At 37.3% G+C, this 16326-nt stretch overlaps 1 protein-coding gene across 3 annotated transcripts in view; it reads right to left on the bottom strand.

The window, feature by feature from the left end:
* Positions 1 to 948: 948 nt before the first annotated feature.
* Positions 949 to 16326, bottom strand: part of LOC126259660 (RNA polymerase II-associated protein 1) — a 200129-nt gene continuing 184751 nt past the window's right edge. For 2 of the 3 annotated variants that reach the window (XM_049956595.1, XM_049956597.1), the window contains 2 exons: positions 1558 to 1688; positions 949 to 1475 (listed from right to left, as the gene is read on the bottom strand). In XM_049956595.1, the coding sequence (XP_049812552.1) occupies positions 1440 to 1475; positions 1558 to 1688 (167 nt within the window). In that variant the 3' untranslated portion in view covers positions 949 to 1439. The remainder of the gene's footprint in view (positions 1476 to 1557; positions 1689 to 16326) is intronic. The other variant, XM_049956596.1, reaches the window with a different exon arrangement.

Raw genomic sequence — 16326 nt, 5'->3', positions numbered from 1 at the left:
TCTTGCGGATCTTTGGGCCTCAGTTCTTTCTTAAGCGGTGAATATAATCCGCTGCCTTCATCCCTTCTTTTCAGCCAAGGTCGAACTCAACAACATTTGGCTTTTTGTTTTCATCGTCGTTCTGCCCTAATCTGAAGATTTACTGTCACTGCCAGGGCAATAGCTACAAAAACAAGTGGGTCCCCCATGTGCAAAATGCTGTATAAATGTAAATTTAGATATACCCTTAAGTGTCATAATAGAAAACTAACTGTTGAGTCTGTTCAGAACAGTAATAACCTACATAAGAGAATACCAATTAACTGACAAATAATGATAAAAAACAATTTCTTATTAAACTGGACCCTTGAGCTCACATAAATAATTTGAATGATTGACATTCCAATATGTCACATGGTCCCCCTTGTGTTTCTTGCAGAAGAACAAATGATTTTACAAGAGACCAGAGAGTCCTATTTGCATTTTGTGCATTATTACTGTCTACTGCGCATGTGCAAGGGGTATGTCATGGGTTGATGGTGTAATAGGTCTTTGTGAACCAGTCCGTAGTTACAGGCAGGCACACTTGGGGCGCTGGTGCATAGGTGTACAGTTTATGCACATTGTGTAACAGGGGCTAACTGTTGAAGATAGGACCTGTCTGGACTCTCACTTCTTTCTGCTGAGGCATTTCAGAATTTTCAATGATTTTATCCTCTTTATTATTGGGTCTTTCAGGGGCAGTTCCCAGGAAGGTTTTGTCAAGTATCGAGCCCAGGAGCAAAACCTTGTCTCCCTTTTTGAGCCCTTAATGGTTAAAACAGCAATTTGAAAGCAAAAATTCACACTAACAATGTTCTCTGATGAGAACCTAAAACAGTTGTACTACCTCATGTTTCCATTCTTCTGGATGATCAGCTGTAATTGCTGCATGATGGTTGTAAGATCAGATACAGAATAAAAATGACAAATAATACACAAACAATGAAATTTTAATGGAGTTCCTGATATCTATTGCAAACAATGCTACACTTGTCATACTCCATTCTCTCGAATAAAGTTGTCTGACAGGGCATCACCAACATGGTAGTGCTAGTACCGCTCCACAAGGATGGAGTCAATAAGAACTGGAAGATGTTCACGAAGTCCCCATTTGTGAAGTTGGTGAAGGATTATTTATCCTGACATGGTCGTTCTGGTATTGTCATTAAGTATCAGCCAGGATTTCCGGCAAAAAGGTAACACTTGTTGCAGTATACTTCACTTCTTCATTCCAGTTTCATCTGCACTGATTGTATTTAGCAAAAATAAAAATTCAATGACCACTGTCAGTATAAACATTTACAATATATACAGTTATCAATAATTACAAATCAGAGGTTACATAGTTAAAAATAATCTCATAGGAAATTGTGCTCATTAAACCAAATGGCCAAGAAGTAATACCTTCCAGTTTCACTTCATGTTCCATAATTCAGAAGTACTGACTGAAGCTGCTGTAATAAAATGAAGAATATTAAAACAAATTTAAAAAGGGGTACACAAAAATAAACAGTCTCATATCAATGAAATACTTACTTTGTTTCCAAGTTTCAAAATTTTTTCATTCAATTGATGGGCCAAAATGTTGTCATTCTGTTTTAAATATGTAGAAACATGATGAACAGCCACTCTGTATAGTACAGGACTCCACTTTTCTTGCACAACTCCTGCAGGAAGACAAACTGATTGTGATATGCCACACTCAAGCTCTTGCCATAATGAACTGTTACTCAATTTTCAAGGTGAAAACATAAATACATATACTAAATGTCACACTATTCAGCCTGGTTCAACATTCCAAAAGTAAAGTTCTCCAACAGTATGAAGTTGGGTTTCATTCTTAACTATCGAGAGAAGTTCTTCAGCACTGATGGCAAATTGTATTTTGTGAATACGTGAAGTTAAAGTTAATGCAGGAAAATGCTTCAGTATGCAAAAACATTGTAATACTGTCAAACACAGCTGTTGTATGAAGAGAAGTGCTGAAAACCATGGCAGACAAATGCTGTTATCTGAGCAGGCAGGTCCACCTTGAACTGAGCAATCATTCTTCAAGGACTTGTGAGAAATGATGGTGTCTTGCAACATCCCACTGGAGAAGCCCATGGATCCAAGCTTCAGACAGTTTTTGGAGAAGTACAACACACATCCAGTTCTAGATGAATTTATATTGATAACTATTTATTTGTATCCTACAAGGAGGTGCTCAACAAACTAGTGTTGCTGACCAAAATGTCTTGAGTGTCCTTAGATGAAACCACTTACGTAGGTTGGCAATATGTTGCAAATGCTGTTGTTAATGTTCTAAAAGTTGACAAGCCTGGAGAAATGTTCTTCCTAATATGTGAAGCTCTCAAGAGAGTAAACAACTCAACAACAGCCACTTCATTTCACAACTCTATGGAGTGAGTGTGGCTGGAGGGTATGGACGGAGACAATGTTTCGTTGTTTGTAACAGATGGCCATGCAGTTGTAATCCAGGAGGGGGTTTTAATAATGAATATGAAAATAGGAATTTGGGTAAGCTACTATGAACAGCATAGTGATAGCTTTGGGAGAGCCAGCCATGACAAAACTCTTCCATCCAGTGTGCAATATGTAGGAGACAGGTGAAATACCTTCATACTTCAAGAAGCAAGTAATAATTGCAATTACAAAGAAAGCAGTTGCTGACAGGTGTGAAAATTACGGAACTATCAGTGTAATAAGTAATGGTTGCAAAATACTACCACAAATTCTTTACAGAAGAATGGAAAAACTGGTAGAAGCTGACCTCGGGGAGATCAGTTTGAATTTCAAAGAAATGTAGAAACACACCAGGGAATACTGACCCTACGACTTATCTTAGAAGATAGGTTAAGAGTTACAGAAAACTTTTGGCAATGTTGATTGGAATAATCTCTTTTGAGGTTCTGAATGTAGTAGTAGGGGTAAAATAGGGAGCAAAAGACTATTTACAACTTGTACAGAAATGAAGACAGCAGTTATAAGTGTTAAGGGGCATGAAAGAAAAGAAGCAGTAAAGGAAATAAAAGAAAAATTTGGAGCAGGCATTAAAGTTCAGGGAGAAGAAATAAAAATTTTGAGGTTTGACAACGATGCTCTAACTCTGTCGAGAAAGCAAAGGACCTGGGAGAGGGCTTGGGAGAGCAGTTGAATGGAATGGACAGTGTCTTGAAAGTAAGATACAAATGCAAAACAAGGATATTGGAATGTAGAGGGGCACCAAGAAAGGAAAGCAGTAAGCAGATTCAGAAGGATGTAGGTTGCAATAGTTATTCAGAAATGAAGAGGCTAGCATGGGAGAGAGTAGCATGGAAAGCTGCATCAAACCAGTCTTCAGACTGAAGATCATCACAACAACAACAACAACAGATGGTGCTTCACACAAGGCTGAAGTAGACACAGGGCTTCAGACTCTCTACCCCTAAAGGGAGTACACCATTTGCCTAGTACATGTATTGCACAAGGTTGCAGAAAAGGTGCGATCAAATTACCCTGATGTGAAAAAATTAATTTCCTCTGGCAGAAAAATCTATGTGAAAGATCCAATACAGGTGCAGAAATTCAGGACTAAGCTCCTTCACTGCCTCTCCTCCCTCAGCCTGTTCTTACATGTGGGGTTCTTGGCTTAGTGTTGCTTAGTACACAGAAATACAGACAATCTTTTGTGAGACCTATAGCGATGAATCAAGTGCTATCGATAGTGTGAAAGAAGTTTACAGATACCTTGTCTTGAAACTTGGCATACAACAATGGCAATTTTTCAGTGGTAAGCCATTACATGACTGGAAGCTGCTGGTACTGGATATTGTGCAACATGCATAGAGAGAGTTGTGTTGAGCTCATGGTCAATGTGGCTGACAAAGTGAACAACAAATTACAAAGCTGTTCTCCAGAAGTAGACGTAGTAGTAGCTTTATTCATCCATAGATCTCTTTTTAAAGGATATAGGACATGTCAAAGTATTTACAAGTTTAGACCAATTTAAAATAAGCTTATTCGCATACACATATTACAGACTTCTAGTTAGACATAATCAATAGATTATTCTACAATGTGCAAAATTAATGACAGTCTTTCTGGGAATGCCACAACATTTGAAGACAATGAACCAAAGCTGGCCTGTAGTAACCTCTCCATCTCCAAATATGCTCCTGTGACACCATGTGATGATGTGGACAGGAGCTTTACCTCATACAAAACTATCCTCGGCAACAATTGTAGATCTTTTAAATGGAAACCAGAAAATGCACCATATGATCCAGTGCAACTATGCAGCAACAAAATTGACAGGCTGCATTAACTAATTTGTAACACGTTAGTAGTAGTTGTTCAAAAATATTCTGTATTATATGGTATATTCAAAAACCAAAAAGAATGTTTTTAAATAACTTTGTATAAAGTCATGTTTTATAAAATGTGGGCAATGTGTCAGCTGAAGATTCAAGGACACACAGTAAGTATTGCAAAGGAAACTAAAGAGAACACTTAAATGCTTTCAGATGGTAAAAATGGAATAAACAGAGGCCAAGTCACAGATCCATTAAAAATGTATGAGGAGCATGAAAGCCACAATTTGTCTTGACCAACTGAAAGATGCATTGAATTTGAAATAAGTATTCAGAAATATAATCCGAAGCAAACAATCTAAAGGGGAATTTATAACAGTTCATGTATCTGGTGCTGTCAGTAGTTTTCAGTTAGTGGCAAAAGATCTTCCAATCACTCCAGAACTCCTGGAAACTCTACTGCTTAGTATTTTTAGTAGATGAAATATAGTTTATGACATTGACATCCTCTACAAACAATTTGTTGACCCATTAACCACAGATGGGCAGAAGGAATGTAGAAATAATACATTCAAATGGTATGAGTTGTCGAAGCAACATCCATGAGCATAGAAAGTTTATGAGGAATTGAAAACCAACATTTTGTGTCTATGAGAGCTTCAGAAAGCCACACACTGGACAGGTCATCAAAAAGAGCAAAAATAATGACTGTGGTCGTTAACTTCAGCAAATATAACTCAGATTTAAAAGTGCACAATACTGTAGCGAACTTTTGAAGCTGTATAATTGTAATAATGTACTTCCAGTTCACCTGCATCATAGGTGAGTAATTACATAAATTTTATGATGCTAGTCATCCTGGTCAAAGGAAAGTGCTATTTGTGCAATGGATGCAAATGTGGTCTCCACTATGGCACAGTATAGTACAAGGAAAAACCCAGATACTACTGCTGGATGTCATAATAGAGTTTAAAATGAGGTGTTCAACACAGGCAGAACCATATTCAAAGGCAGAACCATATTCAAAGGCAGAGCAGGTGCACAGTTGGAGATAGTCATCACAAGAGTAATTAAACATGCAGCTGAATTGATTGAGATTTGGACACTGAGGAGCGGTGTTACTACATACGGTCATAACTGATTACTCTGAAAGTTGCAGAACTGTGGGTATAAGAAGATACAAAGGAAAAAATACAGTATTATACAAGAAATACTGACTGGAACCAATTGAGAAATGATATTTTCTGATAGGGCCTGTAGACATTAGTTACAATATTGACACAAAAGCGAAAGACCGAGTCAGAACACAATACAAGCAATATTGGCAGTCAGGCACACTTGATCGGCAAAATTATTAAGGCTTTCACGACTACTTGTTGACAAATTGTTGGCTTCTGCCTTGAGTTCTTTGGCTGATGTTTGTTTGATAATTATTCTAATGTTTCACGACCACAAGGGGCTGGCATTGTCAAAGCTTCACCCACCATTACTAGTGATGTAGCTGGTGGTGGAGCTTTGACAATATCAGCGAAACGTCAGAAAAATTATCAAACAAATCTTGGCCAAGGAACCTGAGACCGAAGCCAACAGGCCATTTGTCATACTTGATTGAGCTGGCTAACTTCATGGAATGCAGGTCTCCAGAGATTAACTAAAGAGGTCTGAAGAACAAAAAGATTTTATCAAAGCAAGCTGCACTATGGAAGAAAAAGCTTACACTATGGAATGGTACAGGAATCTGAGGCAATAATTTAAAGAAAGTTTGTGGCAAGTAAGAATGGATAACAAGAAGAGGTGTGTAGCACAGAATCTTCACTTTGATCTGTGGAGCATAATATGTATAGAAAGAAAATTTAATCCTGAATGTGACTTAACATCAAGATGGTGGAATAGTGTGTCCATTTGTAGAGGAAGAAAATCAGAAGCAGCACTGAAACTAAAGCCTATGAAATTTCTGTGTCCAGATCGCATTCCTGCAGAAATTTTGCAAGCTCCTCATGTGCAAATTAGTCCATAATTCAGTCAATTTATCAATGCATGTCTCCTGCAGCACAGAACACCAACATTATGGGAGATAGCAAACAAGATTATTATGAAGAAGAAAGTTGTAAGTTCTACAGGCCAAACTTCTTTTCCTAAAGTTTTGGAGAAATTGTTATGTAGCAGCCAGTAGGAGCAAAGACCACTGTATTGAACCAGTCATCATTTTTTTCTATTTACCATGTTCCGTAGAGTAAGTAGTATCTCACTCCCATAGTTTTCAAAGAACTTAATGGATCTCGAGACCCACTGAATCTGGCCCATCATTTTTTGTTGTCTTTTTCTTCAGCTAGAGATTAATTATTTTACTTTACTGGTTTATTATCTGTGCTGCTGTTTCATTTCAGAGACAATAAACTGATAAGAATATAAAACATTATAGACAAAATTTCTAACACTTTTGTAGTGACTTAATGTAAGAGGAAGTAGCCATTTCCAAGAACAGGCAATTACGATTTTCGAAATTAAGCAAGTCAATTGGATGAGTAAATCTTATGTGTATCAGCTTTCCCATTTTAGTTCATAAACTCAAACTCTTACTGTTATCACTGAGTAATGAAATATTTCACATTCTGTTGTCAAAGAAAAGAAAGTGGTTTGTCTAAGATGAGCTACAGATTTAAAAATTCATGCAGGAATGTGAAATCTGGTAACACATGATTTAAATAACTTGTATACATGCAACTATCAGATTATTTTTTTACTTTTTAAAATTATAGAAGTTTCTTAAAAGTGATATGAAACACATGCAACCTGAACAATTTCTTTAGAACTGTTTATTTAGTAGCAAGCAAATGCAAAAAGCTTTCTTGCACATTTTCTGATTTTATGCTTAGCATGTAAGAACATAGCATTAATTCATCATTTTCAGCAATGGCGGTTTACAGCCACTTTATTGACATCAAGAACTGATTGTGACATACGCCATTATAGCTAGCTTCTGTGCATTTAATTTAAATTGTGTGTTTCGAGTGTTAAATTTTTTTAAAATAAAGTTTTTAAGAGAAAACGGAATATGATTAATCATTTGTAAAAATCACAGACATTGCTAAAATTCAATTGGTGGTAAAAGTGAACAACAAACAACAGAAACTCAATTCATGCAGACGAAGGGCAGTACGATTGAAGCACAAGTTCAGAAAAGGTAGGATAGCTAGAAAAAATTTTGACTATTCCCAGGAAGAGTATAAAGAGCAATGAAGGACCATCTGTGTGGAATTGCTTGTGTGTCACAAGGCTGATCATGACAATTTTTATCGCTGCAGCAAGATGTTGCCTCTGATGTTGACCAGTAGAGTGGTACCATGCAGACCTACAGGCCCTACCAGTAAAGTGACGTGAGATCGTCACATTCAGCAGAGATTATGTTGAAAAATAGGGTTTTATAGACAAAAGAATGGGGAACAACATGGTGTAGTGAAATCATGAACAAAACTTGCCTGCTTTCAGAAAAAAATGTATTGCATTATTTACTGAACGTTTCTCATAGATAATTTAGCACAAAATGGAGGATAGGATGTTTCTCTACTGACTTTTCTACACATACATACCAGGGAAGAAGGATACAGATCCTGTTGTATTTATTCGATCATTTGAGAATACTACTCCAAAGCTGGACAGAGCATCAGTAATTAATTTTTCCAGTGGATACACGCAAAAAGAGATTAAGCCCTTGCGGGTTAGAAGCATTTGACCAGAATGAAGATTTCAGAAAGCTTTCCTCAAGTAGTGCTCTTACAAGCACACACAGGAAAACTTAAGGAAGGAGATGTTAAATCCAGAACCATTTAACTTGAGAGTGAGAAATGCGAGGGTGCATTTCAGAAAAATATTTAAACAAAGCTAAATATTAGGAATAAGAAATGATGCAGATAGAAATACTCTGGATTCTAAAAGAAAATCTATGATTAGAGATTAGAGAAAAATTATTATCCATGCTGGACCTGGACCTGCTTGAGGAAGATTGAAGGGCAAACGTGGCACATTATTCACAAATCTTAAGGCATGTAATAGAGTAGTACAGTTGCACAGTGCACATGTATAAAGGCATACTGCACATACAAAATGATCAATCACAGCAATTACCATGCCAACATGAGAGTCATGGCAATGGCTGCAGTAGACTTGGTTGTGGAAACAGATGCTTGAAAGTCTCTTCGGGTTTGCTGCAGGATCATAAAATCAACTCGATTTGATATTTCGGCAATCCAACTGCTCACCATCTTCAGAAGATGCTGAGTTCTCAGTTCTCAGCAGGACTCATCAGCAGAAGCAGCATTTTCCTGAAGATGGCAAACAGTTGGATTGCCAAAATATCGAACTGAGTTGATTTTAATAGCTGGCAGCAAAAGCCAAACAGACTTTCAAGACTTATTACACCAGGAAAGCCTATGAAGGACGGATGCTACTGGACTACCAGAGAAACTAATTTCCTGATGGTCAAAGAAGAAGACAGTTTGAATTCAAACAGCAACATCTGAGATATGGTTATCTGATGAACAAACCACAAAAAGGAAGAGTAAGAAAGATCATGAAAACTAAAATTGACCAGTAACAGTCCCTTTAACTTGGCTGAGAGAACATGAGTAAGCAACGAATACAAAGTTCAGCTGTTATGGTAAATTCATGGATAATTAATGGCAGAAGCATGTTATACAGAGCAGACAGAGTATACACATAAGATAGTTAGGCAGGCTGCAATAAATTTATGAGATCAAGAAATTATGATAAAAGGTTTCTTCATGAATGCAATACAAAGATAGATTTTATATTAGGAAAATTTGTGTTCTGTGCAGAAGATTGAAAGGTAGATTGATATGGTAGAATCTCTTTCACGGCATGAACAATTTTATCGAACATATACAATTAAAAGTTGTAGGTACTGTTACTGGTCCACCACGGAATGTAACTTCAAGAGATAGACAAAAGTAAGTACAGAGGCAGCAATTTACTACAAGGTCATGGAATCAAGACTATTTAAAATCAGCATTCTGAATCGACCTGTGTAATGTTTTGGTGCATTTTGCCAATATATTTGAGAAAAAGCTAGAAAACATCAAAGATTACGAATGCAAACTGGAAGTCAGATCACATGAACCATTAAAATTACATACTTCTGAAGAGAGCAGTAGGTCAACAAGGACATATGAAACGTGATAAACCAGAAGTCATAAGAGAAATGTGACTGTTGTATTCTGGAGCATACATTATTATGATAAACCTCCATTACGGAATGTAGAAGGTGTAATCAAGAAGTAAAGGGAATGTTTGTATTTCTGAAAGAGACTTTATTCCTTCTTCAACATCAACTTTGTCCCCTTTTGTTAGGGTGTTAAGTTCCTTCAGTGACCTGTTTTTATTATCTCGATGGACACATGTCCAGATCATCCGTTCTCAAAACTCCGCCATCTCTCTCCCCACATCCACCACTACTGGCGGCTCACCTACAACCGCGCACGCAAATAAACACTGATGTGTGAGCAGGAGCATTATCGTGATGCTATTTTCATGAGTCATTCTGCCACAATTCTGATCATTTACTTCAGATTGCTCCACACAAATGTTGCATAACTTCTTCCAGGTTGTATTCTTTAATGACCATAAGGCAGGTATTCATAATGCACTATCCCATTGTAATCAAAGGAAATGGTAAGAAGGAGGTTCACATGTGATCGAACTCATCAATTTTTTTTTCAGTCTTGGCTCTTTAGGTGGTTTTCGTTGGGAAGGCAGTTCCCATTGGCACAATTGGGCCTCGGGTTTGACATCATACCCATACACTGACATTGTGTCACCTGTTATAATCTTCTTTAGACTTTCTGCATCATTGTCAGCTTCATTCAGCAATTCCTGAGCGATATCTACACATCATTTTTGGTTGAAATTCAACAGTTTCGTAACAAACTTTTCTGCTACACTTTTTGAGCCCAAAACATCTGGGAAAAAAATGCGAATTAGCCAAAGGATATCCTGACATCTTCAGCAACCTCTCTGTCGGTGATTCGGCAATTTTCCAGAACTGTGTTCTTTATTTCTTCCACATTGTCTTCAGTAATTGATGTGCTAGAGTGTTCATGATGGTTGTTGTCTTCAGTGTCTTCTCGACCCTCTTTCAAGCATTTATACCACTCATAAACTCTTTTGTCTTACTCGTAGAAGATTTGCCAATAGCCACAGTCAACATTTTGTATGTAGTGCTGCATTTTATTCCATTTATCAAGTAAAATTTAATGCAAATTCTTTGATCCATCTTTTTTGCTGAGCACTCAAAAACTTGTATAACCTTCTCGACTATCAACAATAAACTAAAAAAATTCAAAAAGCCGAAAATTCAAACATATATCAGGAATATGTGTACCAAACAAGATCAGATGTATAAAGCCCACTAAACTAAAAAATTCACATTACTTTTTTTATCACATCTCATACCTGTTATGTTTTCAAAACTCTAAGAGTATTACAGGTTTATATTGCTACAAAGACCTCCATCAAAATTTCATGGTTAACTTATACATATGCAAAAAATGACAGTAATACTATGCATCATCATACTAACAGTAACACATAATCTTTGGGTCATTCATAAAACTGAAATCATACAGCTTACGAGGGCTATGGCAATGCAAGTGAGTGAAGTACATTCAAATGAGTGGCTTGCATTTATTGCAAAAAAGTGAGAATGACAGCAATATTTTGGAAAGCATTGTGAATATCAAATGAAAATGACAATCACTGATACATTTGGTGTGTGTACATAATTTGTCTGAGAGATGGTGATTTTATTATAACCATTATTATGTATGAAGGTACAGGAGTTATTATGGTTTTTCGTTTGTATATTGTGTCTTCACATTTACTGACGCTAGCATAAAGTTTCTCCATAGTGCAGCATGCCTGCAGAGACTTCAGGTGGTAAACACTAACATTGCAACTAAGAAGGTGTGTGATTTAATTTATATATTACTAACTTAACTAAAACCGGATGGACTAGTATGGATAATTCCTGTTTTGTCATAAGCAGCTGGACTAATTACAAACAACTATCCTTGTATTTATTTATCTGCCATATGAGAGTTTAGATGTAACTGTTTTGGCAAATAATGTTAAATGACAAAAGTATGGGCTTGTAAGTGAAGTTTTACCAAGTTTATTATTATTCATGGCCATGGTTACATATGTGTCCAAATTAACCAAAGAAAGGACATTGGTGTTTATTGCTTCCATGTACACAAATTTACTGAGGAGATGTGAATGGCTGTTCTTAAATGGGCCGTCACTTGCAACTTTACAGTGACGTCATGCAGGATACAGATTCCAAAACGTGCAGTGCTGCAGAATTCTTACCTTGTATAAATGATTATATTCAATGTGCAAGAGGTGATAGGATGTAAATAGAGCTAGGAGAAGCATTGCAAAACAGTTGGCAACAGTAAATGTAGTGGACACAAGCACTGTAAACACATAGTACAATAGAGATTGTGTGCAACTCAACTAACGAAATGATAGACCTGCTGTTATATGAAATATGTATTGTTGAGTCAGACTGTAGTTGAACAGCATATGTACAATACCAAAAGATGCAATGATTATCACTGTGGTTTCACAGGTAAACGGCAGAGAATGACTCATATCATAATGGTGTAACATGGACCAAATCAATTGAAATTTGTACTCGAATGAATGATGTTCCTCATATTTCATGCTAGGAAGTGCTACCTAACATATATCTTAAGAAAGCAAATAATGTCAGAAGATGTAAACAAAAATCTTAAGATGTTGTTCGGAGGCTTAATTATTTTAAACCACCCTGAGCAGAGGACATGCTGCAGTATTCACGTTTGGCACACTAGTGTAAAAGGCAACACAAAACAAGCTAGGTGCAAAATCCATGCAATTTGCACACTGTTTACTTATATTTATGTACACAACCCACATACTGGTATTTCCTTTGTGTCTAAGTAAAATAATATGTGTCAGATAAAATTCCCTCAAAAACTTAGCTCTATACAATTGATATAAATTTAAACTTCTTTTACATTTTGATTGTACCAAACCCATATTTGTGTCATGATGTGTTGTATATTTTCATTTATGACAAGCCACAAAAATGTATTTTGAGCTACAGTATCAGCTGAGATCAACATTTGTGATTTATACAATTTTAGCAATAGTATCATCATTCAAAGAATCAGTCACCCTGAATTTCAGTGTATATATGTGTGGAAATAAACATAGATTTTTGAGAGCTTTTGTATGTTACGAATGTTGTTTTAGGAAACTTACAAAAGTACTTTTTCAAGAATCTTTGTAAATTATGAGTGTTGTGCTAAACCTCTTTTGTAGAAAATTGGCATTTATAATTTACAGTTACTGTAAATAACTAACATATCATGTCATGTTAGTCTTCTCTTTTAACAGTGATGTATACTGAAGAGCCAAAGAAACAGATACACCTGCCTAATATCGTGTAGGACCCCCGTGAGGGAGCAAGCAGAAGTGCCGTAACACAATGTGGCATGGACTCGACTAATGTCTGAAGTGGTTCTGGAGGGAACTGACACCATGAATCCTGCAGGGCTGTCCATAAATCAATAAGAGTATGAGGGGGTGGAGTTCTCTTCTAAACAGCACGAAGCAAGGCATCCCAGAATGCTCAATAACGTTCATGTCTGGGAAGTTTGATGGCCAGCAGAAGTGTTTAAACTCAGAAGAGTGTTCCTGGAGCCACCTTGTAGCAATTCTGGATGTGTGGGGTGTTGCATTGTCATGCTGGAATTGCTCAAGTACATCGGATTGCACAATGGACATGAATAGATGTAGGTGATCAGGCAAGTTGCTTACATACGTGTCACCTGTCAGAGTCATATCTAGATGTGTCATGGGTCCCATATAGCGCCAACTGCACACGCTCCATACCATTACAGAGCCTCCACCAGCTTGAACTGTTCCCTGCTGACATGCAGGGTCCATGGATTCATGAGGTTGTCTCCATACCTGTACACATCCATCTGCTCGATGTAATCTGAAACAAGACTCGTTTGACCAGGCCACGTGTTTCCAGTCATCAAGAGTCCAATGTTGGTGTCGATGGGCCCAGGCAAGCCGTAAAGCTTTGTGTCATACAGTCATCAAGAGTACACAAGTGGGCCTTTGGCCCAGAAAGCCAATATTAATAATGTTTCGTTGAATGGTTCACACGCTGACTCTTGTTGATGACCTAGCGTTGAAATCTGCAGCAATTTGCAGAAGGGTTACACTTCCATCATGTTGAACGATTCTCTTCAGTCATCATTGGTCTCGTTCTCGCAGAATCTTTTTCTGGCTGCAACGATGTCAGAGATTTGATGTTTTACCAGATTCCTGATATTCATGGTCCACTCGTGAAATGATCGTATGGGAAAATCCCCACTTCATTGCTACCTTGGAGATGCTATGTCCCATCCATCACGCGCTGACTATACCACCACATTCAAATTCATTTAAATCTTGATAACCTGCCATTGTAGCAGCAATAACTGATCTGACTAGTTCCATAGTGAAGTAGCTTTGGCTTGCATAGTCCTTCTTTCACATCCCCTTCTCAGTTTTTACATCATTAGCTGCTCTTAGACAAACCATTCTCTCTTAATTCACAACAGAGTGTGAAATATTTTGTCCTCATTGGCAGGCTATAACATATTAGGTTTAATTGTATGAATTAAAATGAAAATGTTCACACACATAAGATTCATTCACCTACCAACCATGTTTACATGTCTCTGTGTTTGAATATGCATGCCTATACCAGTTTCTTTGACACTTCAGCGTAAATTGTCTGCATTCATCATGTGTTTATTATTGAATTTGTTAATGATGATAAGCTGAAAAACGTTTCAGAAACAGTAAATTTTGTAGTAAATTTTTTCATTATTGTAATATATTTTTACTGATCTGTAAAATAATGCATCAGTCGCCATGCATCCTCACTGTGAATGCTGTTCTCAGGCATGGGATGAGTTAAATGCAGTTCGTATATAACTGGAAATTGTTCTGACTTCTGCCCAATGATTGGAAGCTATGGAGCTGAGTATGTAGAGAGGGCTACTGACAGTTATGTACTAGAGATACTAATAGTAGTTCAAGTACTGTCCTCTTCTGTGGATACTGTGACTTCTACAGGAAATACATGATCTATCACTATTTGTCCACTTGCCTGTGAGTGGTGTGTCAATGGTAGACCTAGTTGTCCTGTATAGAGGAGAAAAGGACCAGGGAGAACTCAGGATGATACACCCATCCCCAAAACCTAACAAGTTCGAAGTGCTGATTTCCACCTTTTCAAGGTGAAGCAAATACAGACCGATAATGTCTATTACTCAACAGCAGTTCAAACATCCAGTAAATAATGGTACTCCTTAGGGAAACGGCAGAAAGGGATGGGAAGGAACACCATGTGCAGGCAGTGTGTATCCCTGGGGCATCATTCTTCATTGTAAACAGGCTATTCTGGCAGAGCTACTTAGGGAACAGGATGTAGCCAATGGCAGATTGTGGAGCACATGGACAAACAATGCCTGTCATCTGGGCTCTGCTGTCATACTTGAATTATTCCAGTGACTGGCAGAGAAGGTTGAAAATACCAGCTTAACAAAGCTCACAATCTGTAGCTTTGCCACCAGAACAGACCTTGGCCCACTAGTTCTATGTCAAGTGGAAGACCTGAACAAGAGACCATGTTTTTTGACACCTGGGTTGTGACTTCCCGGACGTGTGCCACAGGGTTGAGAACTGTAAGGATACTCTAAATTGGTCATGTGTGTATTACATATTAGAGACAGTTACCCAGGTAGCTGATTTTGTGTGTGTGTGTGTGTGTGTGCACACAATGATCTTTTAGATTAGGTGACAGTCCATCCAGTCCAGATAACACAGGTTGTAGGAGACCCAAAGTATAACTATAAGATCCAAGGAAACGCCCCCCACAGGCAAGAGTATTAAAATTGTAGTGGCTAACTGTCAAAGCATTTGCGACGAAGTGCTTGAGTTAGAAATGGTCCTAAAAAGCTGTGAAACTCACATTATATTAGACACAGAAAGCTGGTTAAAACCTGAAGCTGACAGAAGTGAGATTTTTGGTGAAAATTTAAATGCATGTCAAAAGAATAGGCTAATGGGGAATGGAGAAAGTGTATTTGTCACAGTACACAAGCAACTCAAATCCACCAAGATAATTTATAATTTTTAAAATTAAAATGATAAGGTAGGTCAATGAATCTTATATGTGTGAGCACTTTCATTCTAACTCATAAAATTAAACTCGATATGTAATAGCCTGCCAATGAGGACAAAATATTTCACATTCTGTTGTGAAATAAGAGAGAATGGTTTGTCTGAGAGCACCTAATGATGTAAAAACTGATCAGGAGATGTGAAAGGACTATGCAAGCCAAAGCTACTTCATCATGGAAGGAACCAGTAGGCTTACAGTGTTTACAGAATACTGATTTAAATAAAAAAATACACAAACAAGTTGAAACACACACAAAAAGAGAGATTACAAGAACAAATAACACATTAGTGAGAAAAGTTCGTAACCATTGTGAGGCACTTCTGTACAGAACTTCTGTATGGGAGTGTGCCACAAGGCAACCTTGCAATTTGGATTTGAACACTTGGAATTTATCACTCAGTTTTTTTCAGTTCTGATGGAAGCTTACTGAAATTGAAACCTGCTGAATAGTGCATGCCATTCTATGCATTAGATAAGGATGTATTATTCCTGTGCAAATCATTTTTCTACCTACCATTCACTGAATGAATGTTGCACTATCTTTGGAATAAGTCAATCTTGTCAACAATAAACCTATGGTGGAGGATATGTACAGGAATGGCAGAGTTAGGATGCTACATTATCTGAACCATGGTCTACTTGCTGTCTACCAATGGACACCAACATATGTTTGACTACCCTTTTATGGGCTAATAATATTGGTTT

Source organism: Schistocerca nitens, chromosome 5, assembly GCF_023898315.1.
Source record: "Schistocerca nitens isolate TAMUIC-IGC-003100 chromosome 5, iqSchNite1.1, whole genome shotgun sequence".
Taxonomy (NCBI): Eukaryota; Metazoa; Arthropoda; class Insecta; order Orthoptera; family Acrididae; genus Schistocerca; species Schistocerca nitens.
The sequence above is the reverse complement of the archived record's forward strand: the minus strand, read 5'-3'. Positions and strand labels throughout refer to the sequence as shown.